The following is a 20,801-nucleotide window of genomic DNA, read 5'->3' as shown; positions in this document are numbered from 1 at the left end:
TGGGGGAAAAAACCTGGGACTAAATTAGTATTCTGAAAGCTCAATACATCAGTAATGCAAAGAGGCACCCTTCACATAATTGACTCAATTACTAAAGTGTGAGAACCATACAATAAGAATATCTCTGCTAAGCTTGATGGCCTCCCCCAACAGCTAGCATAATGTTTTGTAACCTAATAGAAACTTAATAAAAACTTGAATGATTGATTTATGAGAATCTTCCCTCACATTAAGCCTAAATTGGCCAATCTGCTAGTTTTCTAGGTTTTTGAAAAGTTTAGGCCACAAATCTCTTCTTTGAAATTTTTTAAAAGTTTCTAAAAGTTATTTCTCTTCTTGGCTTATTCTTAATCTAGGGATCACTAGTTCTGGTTCTGTTCAGTTTTGATTGGAGGGAAAGGGCAAGGATGGAAGAATATAGGGTACATATGTTGACAATTGCCTTAACATTTTAAATTCATTTAACTAAAAAAGATAAAAGGCAGCTATAAAATTGGTAGACCAGTGGTATTCATATTTGCACATTGGTACTAACACCTAATAGAAATTAGCAACTTACTTTAATAATTACCAGGAAGATTAGAATTTCATTAAGTTCCAGTTAAGACCTTTTTGTGGCTAAATTTGGTAACTGACTCTGATTTCTAAAACTACTCCCAATATGACTAAGAGTGGTTCAGAGCTTAAGCTCATGTCTAAAAAAGGCAATTTCACCTCATCTATAGTCATCCAGCTAAGCCTGGGGTTCTCTATTATTTCTTTATCCTATTCTGTGAACTTCTGAAAATGTTCATTATTTCAGTCAAAGGAAGTGACTTCACCTCAAATCTGTTCCAACAGAAGTTTCATCTCAGTTGGTTCAAATAAAAGAGGACCCTTTAAACTGAGCAGAATGAGTGAGGAAAATTACTCCTTTAATCTCCTGGGTTTCAGAATGCTTAGACTCTCCTTCTGTCCTCCACCCCCACACCTCCATCCCATGTGGGTCAGAGGCCTAAAGTTCCATAGAGAATTTTTCTAGAAGTCAAAACATATATCTACATATTTGCCTACAAAGTAACAACATGGGTTAATAGATAAATTGGATATGTAAGACTTATTTCTTATTTCCTCACAATATCATTTATTCTCAAATAGGTTAACTTAACTCTTATATTAGCAAATAGTTTGCTAATTTATAAAACAGAAACTAAGCCCTATTCCTAGGAATTAGTAACAACATTTGCAATGCCACGAGTTCCTTAGAAAGACATTCTCAAAATAAAACTCTTAAAGCATGTAAATTTCCCGTATTTAGATATCCAAGGTATACTATATGGAAAGTACATGCAAGAGTAAAAAAGGATCTATTAATTTAATTAAGTTTTGTTTTTTCAATCAATGAAAAAATGTCTCTTTTCTATCTCCACCCTTTACCCCCCCCCCACACCTCTTCTCTACCTTGAGAAAGAGATAAACTCCTTATTACAAATATGTCATCAAGCAAAACAAATTCTAGCACTGACTATGCCCTCTTGCTCCCCCCCAAAAAAGTCAATGTGCCCTCTAAGTGCAATCAACTCTGTGTCAAGGATGGGTAGCCTGTTTCATGAGAAGGCCTTTGGAACTGCTTGTCACTGTGTGGATCAGTCATAGTGATGGAGGCTAAGTCTTGTGAACCTAACTATGGCGCCTCAGCATTTGAATTCTTTCTCTCTTGCTGCTTGAAATATTTTTTCTTTGACCTAAAAGATCTAGATTTTGGCTATCGTGTTCTTGAGAGTTTTCAATAAAAGGTTTTTTTTCCAGAGGTAACTGATTGTTTTTATTTTCACTTTGCCCCCTGGTTCAAAAAGATATCGGAAGGTTTTTTTTTTTTAAATGATTTCCTAAAATATGATGTGTAGACTCTTTTTGGTCATTTCTTTCAGAAAATATAATGATTTTTAAATATCTTTTCTTAATCTATTTCTCAGTTGTTTTTAATATGAAGTTATTATATTTTCATATATTTATAGTTTCATATATTTAATATGAAGTATATTATATTTTATAAGTTTCCTTATATTTTCTTCTGTTTTTTTTTTTTTCAGTCTTTTAATTTTATTTTAAAATTTCTTGTGGGTTTTTTTTTTCCCCATTAATGAAATCACTGACTGTAAGTAGGTCTATTCTACTTTCCAAGTTGCTTGCTTCTTGAGGGCAAGGACTAAATTTCATATATTTTTATAACTTCTGCAAATCCTGCAATAATTCCTTGCCCAGTGTAGGCAATGAGTGGATATTTACTACTGAATTCAATGCAAACACTGATTAAGCATATCATATGTGACAAGACACTCAGATAACCATTGAATAAATAGCCCAATGTATCCACTTCCAGTCTGGTGCTAACACAGCAAAAGTCCTGTGACTCACAGAAGCCTTCAGAGGCCCTTAACTCACCTGTGCCTTCTCCCGCTTAGCCCTAATCAGTGTATCTTGGTAATGCTGGGCAATATGAGTGTGTACTCCATCAAGTTTGACTGACGGAAGTTGCAAGGCCATCAAAGTCTTTCTTGCATCACCTTCATCCAGTGCTTCATTAATTAAGCCAATTGCTAAAATCCCTAAAAAGGAAATAATGAGACATCAACAAAAGGGAAAGAAATTATGAAAAGGCCAAATTCTGACTTAACCAGGTTCCATTCAAAACAGATCACTTGGTCTAAGCTGTAAGATTTCTTCCAAACAGCATATATAAAAATCAATCAAAACTAAAACTTTAGTTTTTACTAAAGTTACCACATAATGGTATCTATAATTCAGTTTATATATTTCCTGTTTACTTAATCTACATTATATTTGACCACACTGTTATGAAAAGAAATTGGGAATTATACTAAATGACAGAAATGTGACTCAAAGATAACAGTCATGCTTATATCCCAAGAAGGTCAAAGCTTAACATAACTCCAAAAGATTTGTCAACAACACTCTTATAATAGCAAAAAGCCAGTAACAAAGCAGATGCCTATCAGTTGGGGAATGACAAATTGTACTACTCTACAAACTGTAGCTCATGAATGCAGTGGAACACTGCTATACCAGAAGAAATTATGAGTGCTGTAGAAAAACATGGCAACATTTATGAAACTGATGTGAAGTAAAGTAAGCAGATCAGAAAAAAAAAAAAAAAAAAAAAAAAAAAAAAAAAGCAACACAATGACAACAATGGAAATGCAAAGGAACCAAAGAGGGAGGGTGGAAGAGAAAAGAAAAAGAAACAAAAAAAGTGAACTGTGTCATTATGATTACACAAGTTGACCAAACTTGGCCCAAAAAAAGAGATGACCAAAAATGTTTCCCTTAATTTTTTCTCCCCCTATTCAATTCAATTTTATTTTTGGCTTTGGATCTCTCCCTCCTCCCTCCCCTCTTGCCCATCCTCACTTTCTTAAAGATGTAGGATACTATAAGTAAGAAACATTGTATATATTCAGCCTTGGCTGATAGGTTGTTTTACTAAACACTTTCCCTCCTCTTTCTTTATAAAGGATAACTGAGCAGAGAAGGGAGAGGGATGCATACATATATGATAATGAAGAAAATAAAATATATTAATAGCTATTTTATTAGTTAATGTATATAATTATAATTCAATAATATAATAGTTAATATGTAATTAACTATTTTTAAAAGGAAAAATTAAATCTTACACACTATATACTTTTTAACTAATGAAAGAAAAGTTTTTTTGTTTTGTTTTGTTTTTTACAAAGTTCCAAATTGTTTTCTTTTTATTTGTTTTATTTTAAACCTCATGTGATACTGGAGAACATTTGCTCTTTGTCATAAGCTTCAGTTATACTCCAACATGTAAAAGAAAAAAATTAATGATTTCCTGATTTTTATTCCAAGGGTAACACAAGGGTAACACAAACTTAAACCATTTCAGCAGATAGCCATGCCTTTGCACTAGCTGTTCCCCAAGTCTGATATGTCCTCTTTGTCTCAAGTGCTCTCTTTCCCTCCCTCTCCTTTTCCCTTTGATTTCTGTCTCTACCTCTCTGTCTTTTGCTCTCTTTCTTTTTCTATCCCCTTTATTTCTAACTAAAAATCTTTGGTTTTCTTTAGACAACTTAAGTGCCACTTTCCTCAGAAGTCTTTTGATCTGCTAGTGACATGCCCTCCAAATTTCCATTCCTTTACTATGTTATCTCCCTGATTAGAATGTAAGCTCCATAAAAGCTGAAACTGTTTTTGGTTTTTCTTTGTATCACCCCCAACACACAGTATGATGGCTGACACAGTAGAAGTGCTTAGTAACCGTTTGCTTACTTACTAATTAAGTACTGCTGTGTGCGGCCAAGACAAATGTTACCTCCCAAACAAATGTTAAAAATTATTTTCACACATAATTGGAAAATATTTTTTAAAATGCTAACTACCTTGACAAAATTTTCTCTCGTATCCTTAGTCAGTGATTATTTTCCCTTTAGACAACAAGAGAGCGACATTATTCTACAGCTTTCCAATATGCTTTTCATGAAATACTCTATGTCAAAGTTAGCAGCATCTCATCTCCTTCCTGAGCTATAAGCAACATAAGCATAAAATGAATTTAGAATTTAAGCTTTGCAAGATCTTCTAGTTTATGCTACAGTGCTTGACACAGTGGCATTCCATCAAGTCTTCCAAATTGAAATAAATCCCTAAATATTTGAGAGTGAGTTTCCAACCAAAAATCTAAAAAGATCCCAGGATCATAGACTCACAACTGGAAGAGCCACAAATAAGTAAACAGAATATGAGGGATAAGTGAAAGGCAGAAGGTATCAAACTGCAAATCTAAGCCTCTAATCTACACCCAAAGCTCTTTTCACTAGACAACAGTTATTTATTTCCAAAGGTATTTCAGAATATAGGAACTGCAATGTAATCTTTATTTCTGTGCCCAGCAAAAAATATAATTTGCAGACCAAATAATCACCATCAAATAAAAAAGATACATTATCAAGTAAATTTGTTTTCTATCTTCATTCAATTTTTGAATGTGTATGATGAATTGCTATCCTGTATATTTCAGAATCTTTCTTTAGTATTACACACCTCAAAATTAAATTCCTTTGAAAATGATAATAATTAGCAGTCCTCGTTTAAGAGCACACAAGGTTATGTCCTCTTTCTCAGCCAAAGAGTACCTTTTCCCCTTTTTTAGTAACTCTCAGGGATGATGATAAGGGGAGTGGAAAAAGGAAGGAAAAAAGAGGAGAGGGAGGGAGGAGACAGAGGTTGATTCTTGGGTTTTATTTTATATTCATTTTTCACTAAAAACAGTACTTTTAATGGCACCAGCAGTTTCTGTCTGAGTTGGAAGGATGTTAGCACACTTACGCTCATTTTCCTCTTGCACCACCATGTTCACAAGATCCACACAAGCTTGAATATCATTCCATGTAATGAACTCATTATTCTCTGCATGGGCTTGGGCTTTCAGCTTCATTAGTTCATCAATATACCTGATGCCAAAATGAAAAAGAAGGGAAGTCACAGTGTAAGCAGAACCAAAACTTCTGAATTAACATGGGAGAAACAAGAAAGAGAGATGGAAACCAAGAGCTATAAGGGAGAAGAGGGCATTAATTAAGTCATGCATATCAAGACAACCAATGTGAAATTGAGCATTTTCTTTTTAAAAAGTGCTCTGGGGCCTGGGAGAATGTATAAGAATGCAAAGTAAGCTATAAAGTAGATCAAATGCCAAAATACAACAGTACAAGTTCCTCAGAAGACAAAACACTGAAACCAAAGGTCCAATTAAGCAATTCCTATGAGAAGAGGCAATCCACAAATCACATTGTCTCCAAATAAGATTGAACAGGGATTATAAAAAGAAGCTAATAAATGAACATTTTTCTTCTGTAATTGCCCATCCTTTGTTTGGTTAAAGATACACGTATTCAATTTATGAACAGTATATAATGTTTCTATTCTAATTTTTTTAGTGTCATGATTTTTGATAATCAGGTCACTGGTATTTAATATGGATTTCTACATAAGATAATGATAGAAGCTTGATCTTTGACAGTCTGCTTTCCAGTTTCTTTAATAATTCTCATGATAGAGGGAATTCTTTCCTAAGTAATTGGTGCACATGAGTTAATTAATCCAAGAATATCATTTATGATTCTCCTTTGTCAAACTGACCCACTTCTCTCTCTTTTCAGCCAACACCAGACAGACTGATGACAGCTGGGTCATCTGGAGTTGAATGTCTGGAACCACTACTGCTCCCTCCTTCCTTCTGTCATTTCCCTTGACATTTTAGAGATCCGTTTTCTCTACACCTTGAGGCAGGTAGTACAGTGGATAGAGCACTAGCCCTGAAGTCAGGAGGACCTGAGTACAAATCTGGCTTCAGACACTTAACATTTCCTAGCTATGTGACCCTGAGCAAGTCACTTAACCCTGAATACCTTAAGGGGAAAAAAAAAAAAAAAAGAACAATTGCATGTCTTTACTGGGCCTGTATCCCAAAGAGATCATGAAAAAGGGAAAAGGACCCACATGTGCAAAAATATTTACAGAAACCCTTTGTGCAGTGGCAAGGAATTGGAAACTGAGTGTACATCCCATCAGCCGGGGAATGGCTGGTTAAGTTATGGTATATGAATGTTATGGAAAATTGTTGTTCCATAAGAAGCAATCATCATGGTTTCATAGTTTTTGGAAAGACTTCCATGAAATAATGCCAAGTGAAGTGAGTAGCACCAAGAGAACCTTGTACACAGTAACAAGATTATGTAATGATCAATTCTGATGGACTTGGCTCTTTTCAACAATGAGGTGATTTCAAGCCAATTCCAATAGATTTGGGATGGAGAGAGCCAAATGCATCCAGAGAGAGTAAAGAACTGAATGTGGACCACAACAAGTATTTTCACCTTTTTTAGTTTGTTTATTTGCTTGTTTTATTCTCATTTTTTCCCCTTTTGATCTTTGTTGTGCAGCATGATAAATGTGAAAATATATTTAGAAGAATTGCACATGTTTACCCTATATTGGATTGCTTACTGTCTAGAGGAGGGATGAGATGGGGAGAGGAGAAAAATTTGAAGCATGAGGTTTTGCAAAGGTAAATGCTAAAAACTATCTTTGCATGCATTTTGAAAAAATTAAAAGCCACTATTATTTTTTTTAAAAGCAGATATCAAAAAAAACCCAAAAAACTGCAAACTATTAACCATGACAGAATCCTCCAAATCACTAATAACGAGAGAAATCATAATAAAGAACAAACTTGAGGTTTCACCTCATCAACAACAAGTTGGCAAAATCAATATAATCAATGTTGGAAGGGTCATAGAAAGATATACTAGTATTGGTGGAGTTTTCAATTGCACCCAATCACTTTGGAAAGCAATTTGGAATTTGCAAATAAAGTGCTTAAATGTTCATACATTTTGATTCAGATTATACTACAAGACTTATATTTTAAATTCACCAAAATATTTAACATAGCATTTTTTGTGAAAGCAAAGAACCAGAAACAAAACAGATGCCTTTTCACTGGAAACTGACTGTGGTACATGGCATAACAAATATTGCTGTGCTCTAATAAATGACAAATATGAGGAACATAGATTAACATAAAATGATGCAGAGTGAAGCAGTCAAAAAAACTAAATAAATGACTACAACAATGTAAAAGGAAAAGAACATTAAAGCAATTAAAAGTGAAAGTTGTGAATTAAAAAGAAAGGATCATGTTCTCTGGCTCCAAAGAAGAGATATGAGAAAACATATCCCACACTACTCTTTTGCTGTGAGAAGTCCACAGGTATGAGACAATGCACGTGTGCAAAAAAAATTTTTTTAATGTATTGAGCTGTTTGTGAATTTTTTTCTTCTCTTCTGATGAAACATATTCTTCGTTACATGGGATGGCTCTTTGGGAGAGGGAAGAGGAACAGACATAAGGGGAAATATAAAATTCATTAAAAATACAAAATTTATTAAAGAAAAACATGAGAATCTTTAAAATAGGTTTCTAAATTTCTTCCTCCTTGGGTCACTCACCTCTGGGAATTTTCTTCTTCAATGTTAGTAAGGCCTGTAACTGAACTGCTAAGTTGTTTCCAGACAGTATTTCTATCTCCTGACTCCAAAGCCCTATTGATTAAGGCCACTGATGACAACATCTCGACTGCAACGGAGAGTTCAGGATGGGTAAGGTTATGCTATACAAAACACAGAGAGAAAACAAAAGGAGGGGGGGGGAAACAGGTGTGAGGAATGTCACCTATTATCAAGGGAAGGAGGTATTTCAATAGAATCCGTATGAAAGTCATTTATTACCTGGAAAGAACATGCTATCAAGCTATGCTGAGGAATGATACTGAATTATCCTAATGATTGTGAAGACTCCTTCTATACTTTGACCCTCACAAACTGCACAGGTTCAGTTACTTACATCTGGGCTCTGCTGCTGTAGAGTAGCCAACTCCTTCTGGTAAAGTTCAGCAGCAAAAGGAAACACCTGAGGTAACTGAGCCTCTGGATTCATCAGCTCTGACACAGTCTTCTCAGCAACACCCCTACGGATTGCAGCATTAATTGAAGTCACTGCTGCCAATCCTGGAATATGAACAAGAGATGAGAAAAGCAACCTTAACAGAAATACCCAATTTTGATCAAAGAAATTTCTTTTTCTCCCTCTTCACCTCAATTACTCACACACACACACCCCCCACCTATTTTCTCCTTAACTCCAATCTCAAATGAAGAAGTGGCCCATCTTGCCAAGACTAAACCCCTCCACCTGCACCATGATCTCAACCCATTCTGTCTCTCTCCTCCTCGCTCCCTCTTTCATTCCCACTCTCTCACAATCTTCAACTTCTCCCTATGGAATGGCTCATTCCCAGCTGCCCAAGAACCACCCTAGCATTAAAAAAAAAAAAAAAAAAAAAAGGTGGGGGCAGCTAGTGGATAGAGCACCAGCTCTGAAGTCAAGAGGACCTGAATTCAAATTTGACCTCAGACAATTAACACTTCCTAGCTGTGTGACCCTGGGCAAGTCACTTACCCCCCAATTGCCTCAGGGAGAAAAAAAAAACCCTCAGTCTCGTCCTCCCTCATTCATCCTCTTTACCTTTCTTTACTCTCTTCTCTACCCTTTTTTTCCCTCCCTTCCTTCTTCTGTTGTCTCTCTCCCTCCCCTGTATCCTCTCCCTATTTCTGGTTCTCTTTTTTTCTCTTCTCATTGCTTCCTTTCCTCCCTCTCTCTTAAAAGGAGAGATAGACAGATGGATGCTATAAAGCAGAATTAAAGGGGAAAGTCATCCCAGGCATGCTGGATGGTTACTATAAAGACATGGAAATGAGATGGGAGTACCATATATGGAAAGGATAAAAGGCCAATTTGGCTTCAATACAAAATGGAGGAAGGGAAAAAAATGTCCAATGATTCTAGAAAGACAGGTGGTGGCTAGGGTGTCCTGGGCTTTAAAGTTAACAAGAGGAGTTAATATATATTGTCCTAGAAAAGATCTATAGATCTAAAGCTAATTTCTCTTCTGAGCTAGAGTCCTGCCATTCCAGTTGTCTTCTGGACATTTTAATCTGGATGTCCCATAGATACCTCAAACTCAGACATGTCCAAAAGAGAATTATCTTTCCCACTAACCCTTCCCGTTCTGAATTTCTGCATTACTGTCAACTTCATCTTCAGACCCAAGAAGGTTCATCCTCTCTCTCTCGCTCACTCCCTATAGACAATCTGCTGCCAAACCTTGCCATTCCTTCCAGCATTATCTCTGTCTCCTCCCTACTCACACCCCTATTCTAGTTCAGTCATCATAACTTCTCACCTGGACTATCCCAAAAGCTTTCCACTTGGTCTTCAGGCCACAACGGTCTCCCCAACCCAAATGATCTCTCACTCAGTTGCCAAAGTGATTTTTCTAAAGCTCCAAATAAATCCCCTAAAGGTTCACTACTCCCTCCAGAACTAAACAGGAAGTTGTACTGCAAATAAAACCCTTCCTAATTTGCCAATCCCCAAATACTTTCCCCTGCTTCACATGTTACGACCTCACCAGCTAGGCCTGCAGGCTGCTCCTCAGACACCCCACTTGCACTTGGCCTCGGCACAGTGGCTGTTACCCCCGCCTCACGCTCGCCTCTCAGACTCTCGAGCTGAGGCGCTGCCTGCGTCAAGGGCTTTCTCCTGTTCACCATCTATCTGGCATGTACATGTTGGCTCCACCAATGTGAACTTCCCAAGAAAAGGGGCTGTTTTGTCGCTGCCTCCTCAGAATTTAGAGTAGAGACTTAATATATGTTTACTAACAATCTAAAGTCACTAGACAAAATGAGCCGATGCAGGATCTTTCATGTTAAAGCTTGGCTTCCTACTAGGTTTCCCCATGATCAGACTTTTCATCCTCCAATCTATCGCTATCCCCATCACCAGATTAATATTTCTCAAACACCACTTCTATTCTCTGCTCAAAATATTCAACATAATAGATTTCCTTAAAGCTATATAATGGCTTGTGGTTCTAAAAGCATCTTTATATAAGAATTTGAGTCTCTGTTACTCTCTTACTTTAAAAAAAAATTTTTTTAAATCTCTATTATCTTCAAGACAAAATACAAACTCTTCCATCCAGCACTTAAGGCCTTCTGGGACCTGACTCAAAGTTACCTTTCCCACGCTTACGTCACATTAGTTCTCTTTGATTACTACACAATCCAGCCATATTGGACTACTAGCTATTAACCACCCTTAACATTCCACTTCCTGTTGCTTCATTTGCATAACTTCCTTCCCAGGGTAGAACTCCTCCTTCATGTGTAACTCCCAAATCTTTGTCTTCCTCCATAGCTCAACTAGAGACATACCTTCTCCACAATAACCAAGTTTAATGATCTATATCTCTCTCTACTAAATACTATTTGCTTCTTTATTTTACTAGACAAAATGAAAGATCACTGAAGGCAGAGAATAATTTCCTTTTTTCTTTTTTTTCCCCTCAGATTCTGGAACACAGTAGGGGCATAAGAATCATGTTAAACTGAAAAGACTGCCTAAAGAATTAATTGAGCTCTGAAAGAGAGAGGAAACTATGGAGGAAGAAGTGTCAGGTAAGGCACATCCCCTGCACAGCCATCAGGTGGCAACAGCAACCAAGAGAAAAGCCTGATTGCCGTTCAATAAGGAGAGAAAGGAATTCTACAAAGTGGCCTCCAGGTAGGGAAGGAGAGAAGGGGGAAGCAATGATCAGTCAGGCAAAGGGACAGAGCTAGGGATGTTGGGTGCACTTATATTCTGGGACAGTACTTAGATTAAAAGGGACCATAAATCTGTAAGCTTTGGCTCATTCATTTTGGCTAATTAGTTCCACTTTCCTGTCCAAGAAAAGAAATATTTCTACAAATCATTACAGGAAATGCTTTAAAAAGAAAGAGGATAAATTCAGGCTAGGTATAAAATGAGAAGTTCGTATGGATTTAAGAATCTGCCAAGTTAGTTTTACCCAAAAGTACTTCCTCTCTAAAATTCACCTCCAAGAACAATCCAAAATTCCTCTTGGAAAAAACTAAGGCTGCTGCAAATAGTTAGAATTCTCAATTTCCTCTGCAAATAGTATTTAGAAGAGAAAGAGATATCATTAAACTTGATTATTGTGGAGAAGGTATGTCTCTACATTTTTTCATATATATAATGGGGATAATAATAGTACACACTTCTCAAAGCTGTTGTAGTAAATAGTGCTTGGCACACAGTAATTGCTACACAAACGTTAGCTGCTATTTTTACTATTGCACACCTATCAGAATCTCATTTGTTTAGAGAATTTCCAAGTTTGTACAGAAATGCCAAACTTAACAACAAAGGGGCCCAAAAACCAGCTAAGTTTGCTGAAGTCTCTAAACTAGGAAGACTCACTGAGACTGACTGCCAAGTGGCTGCAGGTCCATATGCATGACTTCATTTCATTCCAGCTTCCACTCCAGCTCTAGGAATATCTCCCATCCCATGAAGGATACCCAGTGGTTTTCTGGCACATGCAGCACCTCTCACAGGGCTAGACTGACTTGGAATTGTCCTGCAGCATTTTACTGTAATACTTCGTCTTGTCCCTAGTCCCCTAACCCAACCATCACTCCTGTAGCACCTACTTCTCTGATATTGCAGGGCTGCACGGTTAGCAGCATCCACAGCAGCCTGCAGGTCCTCCTTCTGCAATGGACCAATCACCCCAGTCTGAAAAAAACAAATGAACATTCCCAGAAATCTTCCATGGGCTCTGTATTCTCAGCAAGAATCCATAATAGAGATGGTAAAAAATATCTGAACATTTCAGCCTACTGTTGATTGGAGTTATCTAAAGCTTTATTCATTCGCAGGATAAAATTCAATCCATACTTCTTCCCAACCAAATGATCCACAGTTACAAAAATATTATGGTTTCAAAAATTTTTAATACTTGAATTAAATAGGAACTTTCTTAGTCCATAACCCATATGCTTCACATGCATTAAGTTAACATGCATAATTACCTTATACAATGAAAAAATGTTGGGTCTGGAGTCAGAAGTCATGGATTCGAATCCTGCCTTTGTCACACACTTGCTGTGTGACATTCACTTATCTAAACCTTACCTTCCTCACATTTTGGATAAGGGGTTTAGACTAAAGGCTTTGAAGGTCCCTGTTAGCCCTAAAGCTGTGAGCAGACAGCTTTTAAACAGCTTCCAGACAAAGAAATGTGTAAAAGGGAAAACTCTCAAAATTGGAGCCTCCTGACAAATATTGATGGGACAATAAAGGATTCAAATACATTAACTCTCCCCGGTGCTGAATGATTCCTTACCTGCTTCTTCTGCTGCTTCTCATTCAGGAGCTGCTTGAAGTACCAATCACAGTTATCCTCCTGCAGTGCTCGAAGGCCCAGAGCTGGGGCCCTAAGTGCCTGATATAAGGCCACTGGGTCTCCCTGCTCTAAAGCCAGGTCCACGTTGGCTAATGAAGAATATGCTGGAAGGGGGAAGAACAAAGGCTGAACATTCACCCAAGCCTTCTCCATGACAAGAAGACACCAGCCTAAGAACTCAGAAATCTAGTCCATATACTACACGCTACTGTAATAATACAATTGCTACCCATTGCCGGAGTTTCTCTATTTTAAAAATGAGGCTATATTTGGCTATCTCTAGTTCAAAGGACTAATACAAGAATTAAAATACATGTGTGTATGTTTGTGTGTTCTTAGCAAATGGGTTATATATAATTCCAAGTTATTTAGAAAACACTGCTACAAATGTTCAACCATTCAGCAAATATTTAAATACAAAGCATTGAATTAGGCATGAGAGCTTCACAAGAGAGCATTTTAATTATCTCCCTCTAACTTTATACTTTAAGCTGCTACAGGAAATATCCACTGTGATGTGAGTCAGGGAAGACCTCACAGCAGCAGACTTGAGATGAGTGAGATCTGGACTGAAGGAAAGGAGCATGAAAGGACATCTAAATGGAGAGCAACACTAGGTAGCAGTGAGCACGGTACATATAAGGAGGTGGACCTTAAAGTGGAGTTTCTGTGAAGGTACAATGGAGAAATAGTAATAATACAACTGGGGATAAAGAAATCTTATCTTTCCTTATCAAAGAAGACTCAATAGAAGAGGTTCTTAACCACAACAACAACAGAACAACTCTAAGGTACCTATGAAAGACTATCTTGGTAGTGATGTACAAGGCAAATCAGAGGAGTGAGAAATGGAAGACCAAGAGACCAGTCAGGAAGCTAATTAAAGTCATGTGGTGTGAGGTAAGGATGCCTGAATGAAAGTGGGAGGGAGGGGAAGCAGAGAGAGAAAGGAGAGAGAAATATACAAGGAAACAAGGCCTCCTGCGCAGAAAATGAATGGAAGATACAGAATCAATGAATGCCTTTCTACCACCAAACCAGGAAGAACCCAACTCTCCTCTCATTGTGGGTACATATATCCCATTAGATAGTCACTGGTGTACTCAGTGATATACTTACTATTGACTTTATTTATATTTCCCTGAATTTCCGCCTGAGTCAACAACTCCTCATAAACATCTCTTTCTCTTTCAGAATCTTCTGTCTAAGGATGAGACAAAGCAAAATCAGCACAGGTTCTTCCCTGTTGGGTTACAAAGTACCTTTGCCCGTCTTGGATAACAAATATAAACATGGCTCACACATGTGCCACATTTGATAGGGCTCTAAAAATCATTATATAGATTTGATTTCTCAAGTATAAAAATACTTATGCTGCAAAAAAAATCCATTTTTAAACTCTTATCAAGAGCATTCAGAAAAAAAGAAACAAAAGGATTTAACTCATTTATAATAAACACATGATCTTTAAAAGAGTACCTATAGAGGCAGCTAGGTGGCACAGTGGATAAAGCACCAGCCCTAAAGTCAGGAGGATCTGAGTTCAAATCTGGCCTCATACACTTAACTGTGTGGCTGTGTGACCCTGGGCAAGTCACTTAACCCCAATTGCCTCAGGGGGAAAAAAAAAAGAATACCTATAACCAGCTACATATTTAAAATGGCTTATTAGGAATAAGAGAATAGAGGGGTCATATACAAACACGCTTAGAGAGGCGGCTAGCCATTCTATCCCCCACTATCTCCTCAACACATTATTGGTGAGAAGAGAATCCCGAGCAATAAAAGACACAAAACTTGCAAGGTGTGGACAGCTCCTCTCTTGCACCCCAAGGATAGACAAGTGAGGAAGAAGGGTAACACACCTTGTCTCCTTTTGACTGTCAACTAGTCAAATTGCCCACTAGTACTAAGAAAGGCTCTTGGTGGCAGCAACTAATTTACAATGCATCCTTTGCATCTGTGTAGGAGGTCGCTAACCCTTGCTGTAGAAGACCATGTATGAGGAAACTTATAGAATTGAAATTAGTTTCATTCTGCCATGATCTCCACAAAGTTGAAATGTCTTAAATTAAAGACTCCCAACATGAAGAGTAAATATAAACTCCTAAATGAGTTTTTGTACATTTTGTATGGTCAAGCAACTATTCATACCAAAACTCTTAAAGTTAACTACAATTTTAACAGGCCCTGGAATAACCACAATGCACAATCATCTCAATTTTTTAAAAAGCTGAAAATGAAGAAAAGTTATACTGAAATTTAGAGACTGTTTTTTCGCCAGAAATGCTCTTTAATAGGGTTAATAAAACAGATTCAGAGCTAAACGAAACAACAGCTAGGTGAAATGCAATAAACAACAGAGTCAATCCATAAGCCTAATGTGAAGAAATAAAAATCTGCAAGTCCTTAATCAAAGAACTTTCATTCTTACCCGATTTTTTGCATTTGCCATCTTGTCATGCTTGGCCTGGTAAAGTATATCCTGATAAGTGGAAGCCAATGGCTCTTCAAGATTCACCAGCATAGCATTGGGATTTTTCAAAGCACTAAATGTATCAGCAGGAACTCTACGTTCAATGGCTTCATTGATGGCAATAACAGCAGCATGCACTGGAAAAATAAAAGTATAGAACACCACATTTATACAGAATTAGGCATTAATATGCGTAAGTTAATTACACAGTCCCTCATCACAGAGATGGATAAATGGACTCTTTTCACAAATGAAAAGCAATAAAGAGCAAAGGTTAAAAAAAATTAGTTCTCGGCCTCTTCCTGTGAAGGAGGGGACCCAGGGTAGGCACCTCTTCATTCCCCATCTGGCTGCTCTCCTGGATTCATCATTGTCTTCAAAAACTCAACTTCTGCAAGATAATCAACTCTGAAAACTCACAACCCCTTTACTAGCCTTTGTCCGTGGAGACCAATATCCAGTAGCAAACAGGGTTCTAGAGCTAGTGGCACTCTAGCAAGAGGAACAAATCCCTCTGGAAACATCCTCTTGTTGACTGGAAAAGGGCAGAGGAATGACACTGAAAAATGCCCTAGTCAGTGGCCAGAGGGTCTGTCACTGAAGAGAAGAATGACACTGCCCTCACATCTAGCCCACCTTGCACTTCTGGGTTAATCTGTAAGTTCCACAGCGCTCTCATCTTTCTCCCCATTATCTGAATTTGGTAGTAGTGCTGCATTCAAATCCTGAACTTAATATCAAAGATGTGGGTTTAAATACTGACTCTCCCTTCAATTCTCTTAAGTAAAATTAGGGGTTTGAACTAAATGAATTCTTAAATTCCTAGCCATGTGATCTTAAGCGGGTCACCAGCCCTATAAGCTGAATTTCTTCATCTGTAAAATGAGGATAATATGTCTCACCAACCTCGCACTCTAGGTAAAACACTTTGCAAACCTTAAAGCCCCATAAAGTGAATGTTATTACTATTCATTATTAGTGAGGATAATATTATTAAAGACAGTATTTGTGTACAGCCCCTAACTTTCCAACACTGTTCTTGTAGTTTAAAAAAAATACATCTATTTCCAAATAATAAGAGCACAGAATCTACTTCCTCATACCGTTTCAAACATCTTATCAAAGGAATAGAGCTTACTACTCAAGAGGAAGTGAGATACCATCAATCTGTTTCTTCCTTCCATTGATGTAGACAACTGCCTAGCCAGAGGGGAGCATTGTGTGCACAAATGTCCATGGCTTCCCAGAATTTCACACAGGGCATCCACCAAATATGACAGAGGCCTTCCACAATCTCTGGGGCCAGTGAAGTACTTTGGCTACCTTGCCCTTGCTGCATGATCAGCCCACCTTGTCTTTGTATGATGTATTTTCTGATGACATCTTTTACTTCCTTCTGTTCTATTAAGTTCCTCACTGGGTCCATGTTGCATTCTTCTCACCCTTCTCATTATCTCTTGTGTCAAAAGTCATTTTCAATTTTTCAGAGACCATTATATCTCTATTTCTCTATGCCTCTAACAAAAAGCAACACCAACAGAATGCTGGTATTAAAATATGAGCCCTTATTTTGGGAAGGTGTTATATAGTTCACTGAAGGAGTTCAGTAATTTCCTGAAAGTAATCCAGGCCATTCTCGTCCTGTTCCAATCCTCCACCTGTAGAATCTGGACCAGAGTCTGGTACCGTAGAGTCAGTGCTCTTAGGGACTGAAGGGAAAATTTTATTTGCTGTCCCAACAAACGCAAGTTGTTTTATCTTTCACATGTGAACAATGAAGCCAAACTCTAAGAGTTAAAAATCTCATCTAGAAGTCTCTCCAATACCCAGAGCCTGACACCAGTACAATCTCATCCATCCTTGATGCCTCAATCTGATGTTCATGATTCATTTCTACTGCTATTTCTCTCAAGAAATCTTGGCTAATTTTGATTCATGGGTAGGAAATATTTTTCTGACATAAAAGCTTTAAGGCAATGTTTTCCTCTAATTGTTTAATGAATTTGAAATACTCACCAGATCCTTCCAAAACCTTAAACTCTGATTAACACAATTTGAATTATTTGAAAGTGTGACAATAATCCCACCAGAATACATAAATCCCTTGTTCCTTACGTGCTGCTTCATCCACAGAGAGCTCATTTGCCAGAATTCCCCCTATTTTACTGAAGGCAGGCATCTGAATCCCGTATTTCTCCAACTCACTCTTCATGTTGTTGATTTCTTCCTCTGTAAGAAAGAAGGGGAAAGCCGATTCAATGCTCCTTCTACAAATAAGCCAATACAAAACTTCAGGAAATAAAAGCCTAAACGGAAGACATGTGGGAGACAAAGTTTTCTATATACAAAATGCAAGAATGGAGCAGAGGGGAGGGGAAGAGGGAAGAAGGAGGAGTAAGAGAACAAAGCTGGGGAGGGAGAAGGGGAGATATTTCAAACACTAACTGACAAATTAAAAATCTCCTGGACATTTTCAGCCCAAGCCTCCCTGCAATATGGTAGCATAATTTAGTGGAAAGAATTCTAGGTTTACAGTCAGGAGGACTTAGGTTTGAATCCCACATCTGATAAGACTAGCTATATCGACTTGAGGTGAATGGCTTAAAGATACAAAGATAAAATAATTCCAGTGTGAAGAAAAAGAAGGAAATGTCTGTGGAAATCACATGAATACAAGGGGAACTGATCAACATAAAATTTTAAAATAAATAACAAAAGATGGAAGCAAAGGAGGACCATAGTATAATTTACAAACATGTGCCATGGTCCTGGCTAAGAATGGCAGGGAAAAGGCAAAAAGGTTTGTTAAGTTTTTAAAGCTACTTTGAGGAAGAGAGGAGACTCAAGGAAAGAATAGGGTTTCTGTCTGAAATGAGTGAAACTATAATAAAAATGATGGAGAAAAACAGAAGATGCCTGACTCTTCCTCTGATTCTCTTTTGTCTGAGGAAAGTAATTTCTAGACTAAAAAGGGCAGGACAGAAATGACCCCAATAAAGAACTGATTAATATAATAAAAAGAAGAAAGTACCCAGCTACCCTTAATTTATATCACCAAGTAGAAAAAAACAAACTACAGCTCAGACTGCCTGGTAGAACAGGCAGCCATCCATGATTGCTTAGCCTCTGTCAGGGAATCTGGGAAAGAGAGTGGAGAATGAGAATTACCACAGAATTATAAAAGGAAAATATTCTTAAAAATAGAAAGAGAATGGTAAATACAAAGCATAGCCAACAAAGTTGACTTTAATATCAAGCAAAAGTCTATAACATTATTTTTTATCTAAAAATTTTAACAAGAATCACAACTTTATTTTCTTTTTGGCAGGATAATTAGAAATTGGTAACTCAAGGCAATTCTATAGATCAAGTTTACATAAATTGTTAAGTATTTGACAAGTCTATCATGTTTTTTTATGAGATATCTACTAAATTTCTGTGGAAAAAAAATAAGATGGGAAGGGGCTAGATGAGTGTATAATTATATGTATCCAAATTGAATTAACGCAATCTCAAAAGGCTCAATGTAAATCTAAAAAAGAACTTTTCAATGAAATATACAAGGCAGTCAAGTTTGGTCCTATAATATAAAATATTCTTATCAAGGACTTAAATAAAAGTCTAGATGGCATTATTATGGCATGTATTATTCAGATTATTAAATTTGCAGAAGACACAAAACTGGGAGGGATAGTGAAATCATCAGTAACAGGGTCAAAATCCAAGAAGAGCTTGATAAGACAGTATGCTGGACCAAATCTAATAGGATGGATTTAAAGGGGATAAAACTGTCTTATAGCTGACTTCAACAAAGAACCTTCAAAAGTATAAAAATCCACCATGGATAAACTCAGTTTATATGAAAAAGATCTAAAGATTTTTGTGAGCTGCAAGCACAGTGAGTCATCAGGGTGATTTGATAGGCCCCAAAGCTAAAGTAAACTTAGACTATAAGAAGAAAGGCTGAGTTTTTGGTCTTAAGGAAGCCAGAAACCCTCTACATTCTGCCGTCTTCAGCAACATCCTAAACTTTGTGTTCAAGAATAGGTCCCACATCTGGAAAAAACATTTATATAACCAACAGGATGATTTCAGAAAAGCCTGGAGAGACTTACACGAACTGATGCTAAGTGAAACGAGAAGGACCAAGAGATCATTATATACTTCAACAACAATACTATATATTGACCAATTCTGATGGACCTGGCCATCCTCAGCAATGAGATCAACCAAATCAGTTCCAATGGAGCAGTAATGAACTGAACCAGCTACGCCCAGAGAAAGAACTCTGGAAGATGACTAAAAACCATTACATTGAATTCCCAATCCCTATATTTTTGCCCACCTGCATTTTTGATTTCCTTCACAGGCTAATTGTACAACATTTCAGAGTCTGATTCTTTTTGTACAGCAAAATAACGGTTTGGTCATGTATACTTATTGTGTATCTAATTTGTATTTTAATATATTTAACATCTACTGGTCATCCTGCCATCTGGGGAAGAGGATGGGGGGAAGGAGGAGAAAAATTGGAACAAGAGGTTTGGCAATTGTCAATGCTGTAGTTACCCATACATATAACCTGTAAATAAAAGGCTATTAAAAAAAATAATAATAATAAAAAATTTAAAAAAGAAACAACATTTATAAGGTAGAGACTTTCCAGAGAAGAACAACCAGAATGTGATCATGCCATGTTAGAATTTTAAAATCTGGGGGTTTCTAACCTAAAGAAGAGAAGACTCAGCAGGGATATAACAACGATCTTTAATTATCAAAGGACAAACATGTAAAAATTGGACTTATTCCCCAGTCCAAGAAGAAAGAACTAAGAACAACAGGTAGCAGTATGAAAAGAGAGAAATCTGGGCTTGTTTTAGGAAGACCTGCTTAACAACTGAAGTTATCCAAAAATGCAATCAGCTGCCTTGGAAAATAGCTGGCTTCCCTCTCACTAGAAGCTCTCAAGGGAAAGACTGAATGATCACTTGTTAGGTGTGCTATAAAAAGGATTACTTCCAAGTATCAGTTTGGAGGAAATGGTTTTTTAAGATTCTGTAATTTTGTGACCTATTTCTCAGGTAATATCAATAAGCTGAATGATAAAAAAAAAAAAAATGAAACAATGTTTAGTGATGAATATTGACTTATCTCGGATAAATAAATTCCCTTTACAGAATAACAAGTCACTCCTTACAACAGATCTACAAAAACAGTTCCAATATCAATATATATTTATAATTCCCCCCCACACCCACTTCGCTAATCCTGTCTTTTCCTTCTTGCCTTCATATAACTATGCTGAAAAAACATGAGCATCTGCCCAAAGATGTGTTTATGTGCTATTGAGAATATTAGATAAATATAATTTCTATAAACATTAAGTAGAAACATAAATAAAAAGCAATTTTTTTCCCTTT

General features: G+C 37.0%; 1 protein-coding gene across 1 annotated transcript in view; it reads right to left on the bottom strand.

Annotated features, from left to right (window-relative positions):
* The window catches only part of IQGAP1 (IQ motif containing GTPase activating protein 1), a 113,587-nt gene that overhangs the window by 46,335 nt on the left and 46,451 nt on the right, over positions 1-20,801 (bottom strand). The window contains exons 7-15 of the mRNA XM_031956701.1: positions 17,497-17,610; positions 15,340-15,518; positions 14,025-14,109; positions 12,846-13,009; positions 12,151-12,235; positions 8,435-8,598; positions 8,041-8,201; positions 5,356-5,480; positions 2,425-2,588 (exon numbers count right to left, since the gene is read on the bottom strand). Coding sequence (XP_031812561.1) covers positions 2,425-2,588; positions 5,356-5,480; positions 8,041-8,201; positions 8,435-8,598; positions 12,151-12,235; positions 12,846-13,009; positions 14,025-14,109; positions 15,340-15,518; positions 17,497-17,610 — 1,241 coding nt within the window. The remainder of the gene's footprint in view (positions 1-2,424; positions 2,589-5,355; positions 5,481-8,040; positions 8,202-8,434; positions 8,599-12,150; positions 12,236-12,845; positions 13,010-14,024; positions 14,110-15,339; positions 15,519-17,496; positions 17,611-20,801) is intronic.

The sequence above is a fragment of the Sarcophilus harrisii genome, chromosome 2 (genome assembly GCF_902635505.1).
Source record: "Sarcophilus harrisii chromosome 2, mSarHar1.11, whole genome shotgun sequence".
In the NCBI taxonomy this organism is placed as follows: Eukaryota; Metazoa; Chordata; class Mammalia; order Dasyuromorphia; family Dasyuridae; genus Sarcophilus; species Sarcophilus harrisii.
This window is presented reverse-complemented; position numbering and strand designations above follow the sequence as displayed.